The sequence below is a fragment of the Hibiscus syriacus genome, unplaced genomic scaffold (genome assembly GCF_006381635.1).
Source record: "Hibiscus syriacus cultivar Baekdansim isolate YM2019G1 unplaced genomic scaffold, ASM638163v2 tig00111837_pilon, whole genome shotgun sequence".
In the NCBI taxonomy this organism is placed as follows: Eukaryota; Viridiplantae; Streptophyta; class Magnoliopsida; order Malvales; family Malvaceae; genus Hibiscus; species Hibiscus syriacus.
Window position 1 is genome coordinate 1,920,567 of NW_024063194.1, and position 12,489 is coordinate 1,933,055.

The 12,489-nt window shown below is 37.5% G+C and overlaps 1 protein-coding gene across 1 annotated transcript; it reads left to right on the plus strand.

The window, feature by feature from the left end:
• Nucleotides 1-7,232: 7,232 nt before the first annotated feature.
• Nucleotides 7,233-7,897, plus strand: LOC120171924. Its single transcript, XM_039179531.1, has 2 exons — nt 7,233-7,398; nt 7,599-7,897. The coding sequence occupies exons 1-2, from the start codon at nt 7,233-7,235 to the stop codon at nt 7,895-7,897; spliced, it is 465 nt and encodes a 154-aa protein (XP_039035462.1).
• The last annotated feature ends 4,592 nt before the right edge of the window (nt 7,898-12,489 follow it).

Below are 12,489 nucleotides of genomic sequence, written 5' to 3' on the forward strand. Positions count from 1 at the left end.
ATTTATTGAAATTTTGATTTGGCATCTGGCCTTTTCTATAAAAATCTTTACACTTTGATTTCAAAAAGTGCAAGTTGGCTTGAATGTTTTTTCAGTTTATAGTTTGGGAGGAAGAATCGGTTGGTCGTAATTCAACTTCCTATGAACAAACTTTGCAGTGGTCCACTAAGGTGAATCGAGATCAGATTCGATTAAAAACCCCTTCTACCAACACAAAGTTGGGTCATATACGGGGAAAAGAGTACCCAACATTCATTCATTAATATGGTAACAAATTATTCTTTACAGCAGTGATAAGGAACTCAGGATAATCTATCCCAAAGAAATATGATACATTCGAATCAAGTGTTCTCTTAGCTAGACTATGGGCCAGTAAATTCGTATCTCTACGTACATAAGAAGTAATACAACTCAAAAAAGTTTTACAATTATCACGAATTGTTCACATATAAATCCCCAAAGTAAAGTCATTATCATGGCCACTACTGAACTTATTACCATTGTCAAATCAAGTTCAATATTAAAGAATGGACATCTTTTAGAAATTATAAACTCTAGGTCATGAGAGATGGAGAGTAAGGTGAGGTGTTCGTTTGTGAGAAACTGTGCTACGGTGATCGTTTTCAATTTCATCATCATCAAGATCATTGGCTAATATTCGATGTATATGGTGAGGTGGTTTATTGTTTCATCCCTAACAAAAGAAGCAAGGGAGGAAGTAGGTTTGGTTTTGTTCATTTTACCATATTGGAGGATGCGAGGAAGGTTATCAAGTGTGCTGATAGAACTAAGATTCAAGGTAATGAAGTTAGAGTTTTCATGGTGAGATTTAAACGTCGTGATGTTTTTGGAGAAAGAAGATCTCGGGTCTAAATCCAGCTGAGGCCAAGAGTAGAGTGGAGGATGATAGTCGTTCTGAGGCTCCTATTGTTGGGTTTGTTGATGAGGATAAGCTACTAACCCTTAGAGACAGTCTGGTAGGTTAGTGTAGAAAATTGATGATAATGAAAGAGTTGGCTTCTTTTATGCACAAGGAAGGAATTTTAGGCCATAGATTTATGAGGCTAAGTGGTTTAGCAATTCTAATAATTTTTTAAGATGAAGAGAGTAGGTATTATACCCTAAATCATCAGATTAGAGCATTGAAGAACTGTTTTGACAAAGTGGAAGTGTGGTCGGAGAGTTAACAGTGCAACAACCATCGGGCATGGTTATTGTGTAAAGGGATTCCACCATTTGCTTGGAGTCATTCCATATTCAGAAACATTGCATGAAAATGGGGATAATTTATCTCCATTGAGGAAGGGACCTTAAATCTCAGCTCGTTTGATAGGGCTTTGTTTTAGATTATTACGAACTGCCAAGCTCGAGTGGATGATTCTTTTGATATGAAAATTGAGGAAAAGAATTTTATAGTTTATGTTTATGAGTTTGAACCTTGTTTCAGCCCATATTTCATTTGGGAAGACTCATCTTGATGGATATGGTAGTTACCTCTCCATCATCCACGTTGGGGAAGATCGTTGGTGTCTCGTCAGTAAAGTCTCCTGAGAAAGAGGTATGTGATGGAATGACTTCTCATTTATTTGTTGAGTCCGCACAAATGGAGGAAGGACAAGAAGAAGTCTGATCTCTCCTCGATGGCTCGATTGCTGAAGGTGGATCGTGGTCTCCGGTTACGGTGGTAGCAGGTGTAGATTCTTGTTTTGATGAAATTCGGGCTCATGCAAATGTGTCCCAGACAGTGCGTAATTAGGATGGTGCGCGCGACTTTATTTGTCAGAGGAGTGGAGATTATAGTTCTTTGAAGGAAGGTAGTGAGGCACTCGTGGGAGCTGAGGCGCATGATGAGCTGTGTGCACATATTGATGGGCTTTCTAATAACGTCATTGAGGATAGCATGGGGCGTGTGGAAATTGATTCCCAGACAACGCATATTGGGGAACCAGCGCATGTTTTATTGTGTTAGATGAATGGCTTAAATAATTCTTTGGAGGCGGTTAGTGGGGCGCATGTTGGATATTAAGGGGAGTTATGCCCAGTAGTTATAGGAAAGGTGCACGATGAGCAGCTTCGGTCTACTGATCGCTTTCGAACAAGGTCTTTGAGGATAGCAGTGGGCGTTTGGTTTCTACCAGAGATGTAGTTCTACGGCAGACCAAGTCTTTTGCCATCAGTCAAAGGCCTTTGGAGAATCCGAGTGATAAGGTGATGACCAATAAAATTAAAAGGAAGCATTTGAAATTTAGCTCTCTATTGGATATTCAGGACAAAGTCCTTTCGAAAGTTGAGAAAAAAAAGAAGAGATCTAGCATTGAAGAGATTCAATTTGCTGAAATCTAATCTAAATTCCTCTTAATTATCTGGTGTTCTCTATCAAATTCGGATTTGAAGAAAAGGTGGACTACTTATGTTAAAAAGGAGGAAACGCTGTCTTTAAGTAAGAGTTTTGGGATTTAATTAGTTGACGTTCTCCAACCTTAAAAATTGTTTGGAGTTTGGTGCGTGATTGTTGGTGAATGCATTTAAGTCTATGATTTTCGATGATTATTCGGTTCTTTACTTCTTAATGTAATGCTTATGCTGTCTATTGCTTGCTGGGATGAATCTTGTTGTAGTTATGATGTAATGTAGTGTTCAGCAGGCTTGGTGTTCCTGGTTCCTGTTGCTGTTTTGGTTGTTCCACATTGTTGTCGTGTTCAATTGAATTATGTGTTTGCTGTCCTTTCTATTATAATTTCATTATGCTGCTTGGTATGCATGAGTGTTTGTGTGAGTTCTGTTGTGGTTAGAGGTATGCAGTGTTTGTTACTCTGAGGTATCCTTGTATGAGTTTCCTTCTACCTGTTGGTCACTCTTTTTCCTCTATTTAGGGTTAGAGAGGTTTTTTAATGAGGTACTTGAGGTGGTGTACTTGGCATTTGTCTATAATACAAAGTACCCTCTTTAAAAAAAAAGGATGGACATCTTTCCTCCAAAGCTAAATTAACAATAACAACAAAGTTGTGTAGCTCTGCTAATCCGTAATCAAAACATCCAGCTAAAGTAGTCGCCAAACCATCGAGAACCATTCCTCGGGTGTCCATTTCCATCACCCCAACCGCAACTAATTTTTGTGGTAGGATCATCCACGTTCAATTTTATAACATCACCATATGGAGGAGTCTATTTATCGACATCTTGAGCGCGATTCAGAGATGTGGGGGTTGTCTGTTGTGTTGCAAGGAAATCCTAGTGGAGGATCCTATAATTAACAACTAGAACCCATGAAGGTTGAAGTCGGCCATCATGAACCAAACCATTCCTTTCATTCTAAATTTTCCACAGCAACATAATAAAACCTGCAAAATCTGTCAATCCAACCACAACAGCTGTAGATTCTAACCTATTTTCTAGAGATATGGAATTAATAGTAAGAAGCGAACCTGGTGTGCCAGCAAGTGAAAAAGTGTCATATAAAAAACAACAATGTCCAAAAGCATGTGAAACCATTGTAATCTCTATTTTGTAAATAGGCCACAATCCATCACCCAGGCCAGCTGTCCATACTTGAGCATCAACAAGAAGAGCAACATGAGCAAGTCTCCAAGCAAATATACGTGATTCTGGAAGAACTTTTAATTTGGTGATATGATTCCATAACATAGGAATTACGATAGTGATATGAGTAGTCTTTTGCAACCACCAGTAAGCCAAACACACTGGGTACTGACCAGAATCACGATTAACCCACACCATGTTATCATATGAACATGGGGTGATGGGAATTTGTAACATCGATTAGCATCTTATGCTGAGAAGAAGGTCTCCACCTTGTCTCATTCTCACTATGCCTGATCATTACACATGAATTCTCCTCATGGTTGCTCTTAGTTTTCGTCAGTGTTGTAGTGGCTGAATACCCCCACTTACCGGAAATCACACATATGGAACTATTACATCCCACATACAAAACAAAAATACACCTGGAAAAGCTTGGAGGGCCTTAGGGTATCCCTCATAGGCATATGAGCTTTTTACCAGTGTGTGCATAAAGAACATCGCTATTAGGATAATACTACACCCGGAAGACCTGAGCAAATAGGGACTTTAGTTCTTTAATAAGTCGTTGTACCTGTTTACTTAACATGACTAGATTAAACGATCTAATATCCTAGAACCCTAGGTCCTCAACTCACTTTTGTCTATAGATAATGTCTCAAGCAACTAAAGGCCAACCATGCTAAGATATTTTCCCAGTCCATTAGAACTGACGCATAATACCAATTATTTCATTCAAAGATGTTCCACAATAAGTAAAATGACATATCATATTGGGGCAATGCTTAGGCAATGGCTTTAAGAAACATCTCCCTTTCACCAGAGGATAACAACTCGTGTAACTCTTAACAACACTTTATCACGCAGGCAACCAAATGTTCACGTTTTATTCTTACATATATGCAAAGGTAATCCAATATAATGTCCCAGTGAATCCACTTCTTGTATTCAAAAAATATTCTTAATTTGAGCACAATATTCTAGAATCCTTTTTTAGACTAAAATAGAAGATAACTTATCCAAATTTATCCTCTATCTAGAGGATTCAGTATAAATTTCAATATTTCATCGATACGGGTTTCCTCAAAAGGTGATTTCTTAAGAAATACTAAACTATCATCCGTAAATAAAAAATGCAAAACTCGAGGCCCATTCTACGAGGCTCATACTCAATCAATGGAACTAGTGATTTAAGCTTTATGGACATAGTTGATGGTCCTTGTATGAAAAAAATAAATAGGAGCGGTGATAAAGGAACCCCTTGACGTAGCCCTCTACTAGGAACAAAAACATTAGTTTGGTGATCATTGACTTGCACCACAAATGAAAAAGTAGTAACAAAACTAATGATTAACTCCACGAACTCTTCACCAAAACTAAGTTTAAGCATAACACTCTATAAAAACCTCCATTCAACTCTATCATATGTTTTCTCAATATCTAACTTTAATGTAGCTCATTTATTAATACCATTTTTAGAGGAATTCATATAATGAAAAAAATTCATGGGCAACTAGTATATTACCAGAAAATTTTCTCCACAGAAGGAAAACGGCCTGGTTATCACTAATACAGGTCGCTATAAGTGTCTTTAAAAGGTTTATAAGAACCTTGGATACAATCTGCTTCATATACTTCAACTCTTCAACTGTTGGAATTATAACTATAATGGTACGATTCACCATGGCCATGTCATTATGACCATTTAGTAGGTCTAGACATAAATTGATAGCATCCTCACCTACTACGACCAATGTTTCCTGAAAAAAGTGATAGGCAATCCGTCTATTCCTGGCGCCTTTCAAGGATTAATATCGTGAAAGGAATTCATAACTTTAGTTCTTTCAAAGGGTTTCGATAATTCCTCATTCATTGATGGTGTAATCTTAGTGTCAATGGCATTCAATATGCAAGAGCTAGGAGGTACATTATGTTGAATAAACTTAAATATGGTTTTTATTATTTTTCTTTAAGTTTAGAAGTTAATGGAAAAATAAAAGGTCTAGAGTTTTAGTAGATGAAAGGCCAAAGGGTGATATAGGAATTAATTGTCTTTTATGAGTTTTAATAGAATTTTTTTTGGTAGAGTAGTACCTAGTGCCTATATAAAGGACCTTGTTGATTTCATTTATATACAACTCAAAGAAATATAAAATCATTGGAAATAGTATTGTAGTTGTGGGTTAATTTATTTTCTATTTTACAAATTGGCATCAAAGCCAATGGCAAATGTGACGGGTCAAATTCCGCTACCACAACTAACGAAGGAAAACTATGAGAATGGGAGCATTCAAATAAGAGCTATTCTCGGATCTCAAGATGCGTGGGAGGTGGTCAAAGAAGGTTTCTAAGAACCAACAACAACCACGGGATATATTGTTGCTTAAAACAGGGCGTTGAAAGAGGCGCAATCGAAGGATAAGATGGCACTATACAAGTTATTCAGAGCCGTTGATGAGTCGGACTTTGAGAAGATTGCTGGTGCAACTAATTCAAAAGAAGCATGGGACATTTTAGGAAAAGTGTTCAAAGGAACTGATTGAGTCAAGCAAGTGCATCTCCAAACTCTTCGTGGTGAGTTAGAAAGCATGAAGATGAAGGAGTCAGAAAGTGTATCCGACTACATCACGCGTATACAAATAGTGGTGAACCAACTCATTCGTAATGGCGAAGCATTAACTGATGCAGTAATTATGGAAAAGATTTTGAGATCATTAACTGACAATTTTGAGAATATTGTGTACGTGATAGAAGAGTCAAAAGACCTTGCGACGCTCACAGTCAACGAGCTTGCTGGTTCTATCGAGGCACACGAACAACGTAAAAAGAAAAAGAAGGAGGAGACACTTGAGTAAGCACTTCAAACCAAGGCGTAAATCAAAGATGAAAATGTACTCTATTCTCAAATTTTTTGCGGTAAAGGTCGTAGCCGTGGTGGTCAAGGCGACAATCATGAAGGGTATTATAAGGAGAATGGACAATCAAGCCAACCAAATTGGCGTGGAAGAGGACGCGGTCGAGGAAGAGGCGCCCAATCAAACTATTCCAACATCGAGTGCTACAAGTGTTACAAGTATGGCCACTACGCAAAAGATTACAACTCTGACAAATGTTATAACTGCGGTAAAGTGGGGAATTTTGCAAAATATTTTCGAGCCGATAAAAAGATGGAAGAAACAACCAACCTAGCATTGGAAGATGAATCGAATGAAGGCTTTCTCTTGATGGCTCAAAATGAATCCAACATCAACAATGACACTATGTGGTATCTCGACTCGGGCGCAAGCAACCATATGTGTTGTCACATGTACCTATTCAAAGAGATGAAAAAGATTGAAGATGTTCAAGTGTCTTTTGGAAATGCATCAAATGTACCTATTCAAAGAAGAACATGATGCAGGGGCTACCGAATATGGATTATGAGGGCAAAATTTGTGAAGAATGTGTACTTGGCAAGCAATCGAGAACCTCATTTCAAAAGAAGGAAGAATATCGAGCTAAACATCCTCTCGAGTTGATTCATTTCCTTTATCGATGATTTCTCATGAAAAACTTGGGTTCATTTTTTGAAAGAAAAATCTGAGGCATTTGAGGTGTTCAAAAAGTTCAAAGTGATGGTGGAGAAGGCAATTGGTAGACACATCAGAGCCGTATGATCCGATAGAGGTGACAAGTATACTTCGACGACTTTCATGGAGTATTGCGAGGAGCAAGGAATAAGGAGATTTCTAACTGCATCATACTCTCCTCAACAAAACAGTGCGGCCGAGAGGAAGAACCAGACCATTTTCGACATGGTTCGATCAATTCTCAAGAGAAAGAAGATGCCGAAGGAATTCTGGACAGAAGCCGTGCAATGTGCCATCTATGCACAAAATCGATGTCCACATGTGAAGTTAGATGATCAAACACAACAAGAGGCATAGAGCGGATAAAAGCTGACAGTTTCTCATCTTAAAGTGTTTGGTAGTGTTCCTTATGAACATGTACCGGATCAATGAAGAACGAAGTTCAAAGACAAAAGGTAAAAGCATATTTTTATTGGGTATGATTAGAAGACAAACGGGTACAAGCTATTCGATCCGATAAGCAAGAAGGTGATGTACGAGTAAACGAAGCAAGCGAGTGGGACTGGAATAATTTGGCAGAGGCTATCATCGAAGTTGGAGAATCATCAGTCGTTGCACCAACAAGCATACCAACAAACTCTGAAAATATTGATGATGAAGATGAACCACGACAACCAAAAATACGAAGTTTACAAGATTTGTATGATTCGACAAATGAAGTACACCATGTATGTGTTTTGGCAGATGCTGAAAATATCAGCTTTAAAGAGGTGTTGCGAGACAAGTAGTGGCAAACTACCATGAACGAGGAGTTTGAAGCAATTGACCGCAACAACACATGGGAGCTAGCGGAATTACCGAAAGGAAGTCAACCTATTGGTGTGAAGTGGGTGTTCAAGAAAAAGATGAATGCTCAAGGTGAGATAGAACGGTACAAAGCGCGACTGGTTGCGAAGGGATACAAGAAAAAGGCATGAATCGAATATGATGAGGTGTTTACTCCTGTGGCAAGAATGGAGACAATTCGATTACTCATTTCACAAGCTGCTCAATTCAAATGGTCGATATTTCAAATGGATGTCAAGTCGACATTATTGAATCGTGTGCTCGAAGAAGATATCTACATCGAACAACCACCCAGGTACGTAAAAGTCAGAGAATATAAGAAGGTGCTAAAATTGAAGTAGGCTCTTTACGGGTTGAAGCAAGCACCATGGGCATGTAATACACGTATCGGTACATATTTAAAGGAGAACATATTCAAGCAATGTCCCTACTAGCATGGCCTTTACGCAAAGAAGAATGGAGGTAACATGTTATTTGTTGCTCTTTATGTTGATGATCTCATTTTTATGGGTAACAATGATGAGATGATAGAAGAGTTTAAGGGCACAATGACTCGAGAATTTAAGATGATTGATTAGGGCTTAATGAAATTTTTTCTTGGTTTGGAGGTTAGACAAGTAAAGACGAGTATTTTTGTATCACATGAGAGATATGCAAAAGATATTTTGAAGAAATACAATATGGAAAATTGCAACCTAGTATCAACACCAATGGAACCAGGTGCAAAATTATCAAAGTTTGATGGAGGGGAATGTGTCGATGTGAGTAGATACCGGAGTTTGGTAGGAAGCCTTCGATATCTCACATGCACAAGGCCGGATATTTTGCTAAGTGTTGGCATTGTAGGTCAGTTCATGGAGGATCCAGTTTATTCACATTGGAAGGCGTTGAAACGAATCCTACGATACATCCAAGGAACGGTGTCACTCGGGTTGTTCTACTCGAAAGCAGAAGATTACAAATTGGTTGGGTACTCCGATAGCGATTGGTGTGGAGACATAGACGATCGGAAAAACATAACGGGATATGTGTTTTTTATGGGAGATATTGTGTTTACTTGGCTCTCAAAGAAGCAGCCGATCGTAGCACTCTCGACGTGTGAAGCTAAATATGTGGCAGCATCTTGGAGTGTATGTCATGCGATGTGGCTTAGAAATTTGTTGAGAAAGATGGAGCTAAAGCAACTAAGTGCAACCGTGATTCATGTTGACAACAAATCAGCAATTGAGTTGGCAAAGAACCTGGTGAACCATGAAAGAAGAAAACACATCGATGTTCGTTTTCACTTTATCTGATATCATGTGAAGCAAGGAAGTGTAGAATTGGTGCATGTGGCAAGTCAGGATCAAATTACGAATATCTTCACAAAACCGCTACCGAAAGTACTTCTTGACAAATGCAAGAAGATGATTGGCATGATGGATGGTAGAAGCATTTAAGTTTAAGGGGGAGTTTTGTTGAATAAACTTAAATGTGGTTTTTATTGTTTTTCTTTAAGTTTAGAAGTTAATGGGAAAGTAAAAGGTCTAGTGTTTTAGTAGGTGAAAGGTTAAAGGGTGATATAAGAATTAATTGTCTTTTATGAGTTTTAATAGAATTTATTTTTTGTTTTTGGTAGAGTAGTACCTAGTGCCTATATAAAGGACATTGTTGATTTCATTTATATACAACTCAAAGAAATACAAAATCACTTGGAAATAGTATTGTAGTTGTGGGTTAATTTGTTTTCTATTTTACACATTATATGTGGTGAATATATTCTCAAAGTAATTAGAGATGATGGTTGAAATTTCCTCCTCCTTATCTGTCCAATAGTTATTCACATCAAATGGACCTTTAATCATATTCTTCTTCTAACGTTGAGATTATCAGACATGAAAGAAAGGAATGTTACGATACCCGTGAGTCAACCAATTCAACCTGGCACGTTGAGCCCACTAACGCTCTTCAGTTTCCAATAAACTATGTAACTCACGTTTGGCTTTAAATAATTTATAGATTCTCTACGACGTTGATGCTTATGGAAGATATCACTGATGAATTTCCGTAAATGGCCAATTCATCTTCGTATTAAAGACAATCGCCAGTTTTCCATTCTTTCAAAGTGGCACGAAACGCATCCAATTTGTCAAGGGTCGTCCCATACGTGAATGCCCATGTTGTTTGTACACGTCATGGCATGCCTTGTCATTGGAACAACATGTGTCTCTCATATATGAAATAGTGATCTAAACAGTCTATAATCAATGGATATACAAAAATCGGGATGACTAGTAAGACAAGCTGGTGAAGCCACAATATGATATAGCCTCTCATCTATAGCATTGCTTTTGTTAGTACTATCGAACCAAGTAAACCATTCAATAGTTGGCTTACAATCCGGCACAATGTTTTATTAAAGTCTCCTCCGATCAACCATGGTAAATAGGATGACTTTTTAATCGTATATGTAACACCCAAAATTTTGGGCTATTAGTTTAAGGTTTACCAGAGAGCACTACAGCAAAATAGTTCTACAGCGGCATTTTTAGCGATGATTTGGGAGTAAATACCACTAACTTTAAACATATACCAGTGTTTAAACCCCAAACGCCATAAAATGGAAACTTTAGCAGCGTTTTTTTTATAAAAACGCCGCGATAGAGTAATACTTTAGTGGCGTTTTTATAAAAACGTCGTAGTAGGTTCATCCATAGTGGCATTTTTTCAACAAACACCGCTAAAGAGTAGTACTGTAGCGTCGTTTTTATAAAAACACCGCAATAAGATAATGTATAGTGGCATTTTTTTGACAAACGCCGCTATAGACTCGTACTTTAGTGGCATCTGTATACAAACGCCGCTATAGACTCGTACTTTAGTGGCGTTTTTATACAAAAATTGCAATAGACTTGTATTTTAGTGTCGTTTTAAACAAACGCCGCTAAAGACTCATACTTTAGTGGCATTTTTGTTTACAACGCCACAAGTTGATAGTTTCTAAGTCCCACGACTTTTAACCTTTTTTATTTTTTCCCCTTAACCCATTTTTTCATTCCCGCCGTTTACCCAAACCCATTTACATATGTTCGAGAGTTGCAGCAGCTTCTCATTTGGGCGTTTCGATGGAGAAGGTTTAGGGATTACCAGTAATTCCCGACGTAGCTGTCATCGACCAAGAGTCAGCCGTTGATCCATTCCTGGTCGAGGCTTTTCAAAATCCTCGTCATCGTCTTACTAGTAATTTTTCTTTTCCTTTTCTATTGGATATCTTTATAACTACGTTGATAAACATGTTTTCCCCTTTTATGCGACTTAAATTTCTGGTGTCTTCGTCCTAGGGATTACCAGTAATATACAGTTCTGGTGTGTCTTAAATTTGTAACTAGGTTGTGCGGGTAGCGAGTCATTTTATTTTGAAATTTTATAATTCTGTTGGCTTGCCCGAATGCTTCATGAAAAATGAGAAAGAAGCCTTGTTTATTAAGTTTTAGTGGGGAAAATGAGAAGATAATTGCCTTCGTGAATCAACTGATTTTCCTTGAAAAATCTTAAATACATAATCTGTATTTTCTTTAAACCAAAATGATGATGTCAGTTCCTTTGTGTTTCATTTACTTTCTATTTGCTCTTCAAAATGGTAAGATAAACTAAATACAATGTTTGCTTACTGATTCTTTTCTACAATGGCAAAAAGTTGAATTGCGAGTCATCTTTTATTTGGCTGGGGATTTTTCTAAATTGCGCTATAGTTGTATGTGCTATTTTAGGATTTCTTGTTGGTTGTACCTGATAGACTTGTGGTCTCTATTTGATTCCATCTCCCCCTTCTGATTCTTTTTCTTTTCACTATTTTGTTCCTCTAAGTCCTCTAAATTGATTTGTATTGTAATTTAAACATATCGATAGAAACAAAGCCATATCACTCTTGAAGTACCTGATGGAGTTTGTAAATTAATGGTTTTGTGTGCATAGGTGTGTGGCATGTTTTGGACCTAATTAATTAGCCTGCTGATTGGCGGGTGGAATCAATCTGTGCAAGAGACTTGCATTTGGGCTAATTGATTGAATATGATGAGGGTTAGTTGAAATGAATTGCATTTGACAGGCAGATTATTTGCATTCATGATGTAGTGGTAAAGGGTGGGTACTGGTTTGAGTGAGTACTGGTAAAGGGTGGGATCAGTCGTTTGATAACAAGATAAGCTTAGATACTTGTTGTGCATACTATATTAATAAAGTGGAATGATTGATGCCAATTGTAAACTAATTTGATTGCTTTAGTGAAATATTTCTATTAGACCAACTTTTGGTTTAACATATAATATACATATAGAGTATAATATAGTAACAAACGTACAAAATGTTGGTTGACTTTTGTTTGTGGGAAACTAATTTCTTCTTGCTTGGCTTTGTTACCCATATAATTGATTCAAACCTAATGGATAATCCACTTGTTTTGTGGGAAACACAATTGGAATTGAGTAGTTTTGATTTGGATTAAGATGTTAACAAAACTGGTTACTTAACTATATAATAATAAGCTTAGAGAAAG

Coding starts and splice junctions, on each gene's coding strand:
- LOC120171924 (XM_039179531.1), top strand. CDS start 7,233: ATGGAGTATTGCGAGGAGCAAGGAATAAGGAGATTTCTAACTGCATCA. Junction 7,399..7,598: donor CTGGACAGAAGCCGTGCAAT/GTGCCATCTATG, acceptor TATGATTAGAAG/ACAAACGGGTACAAGCTATT.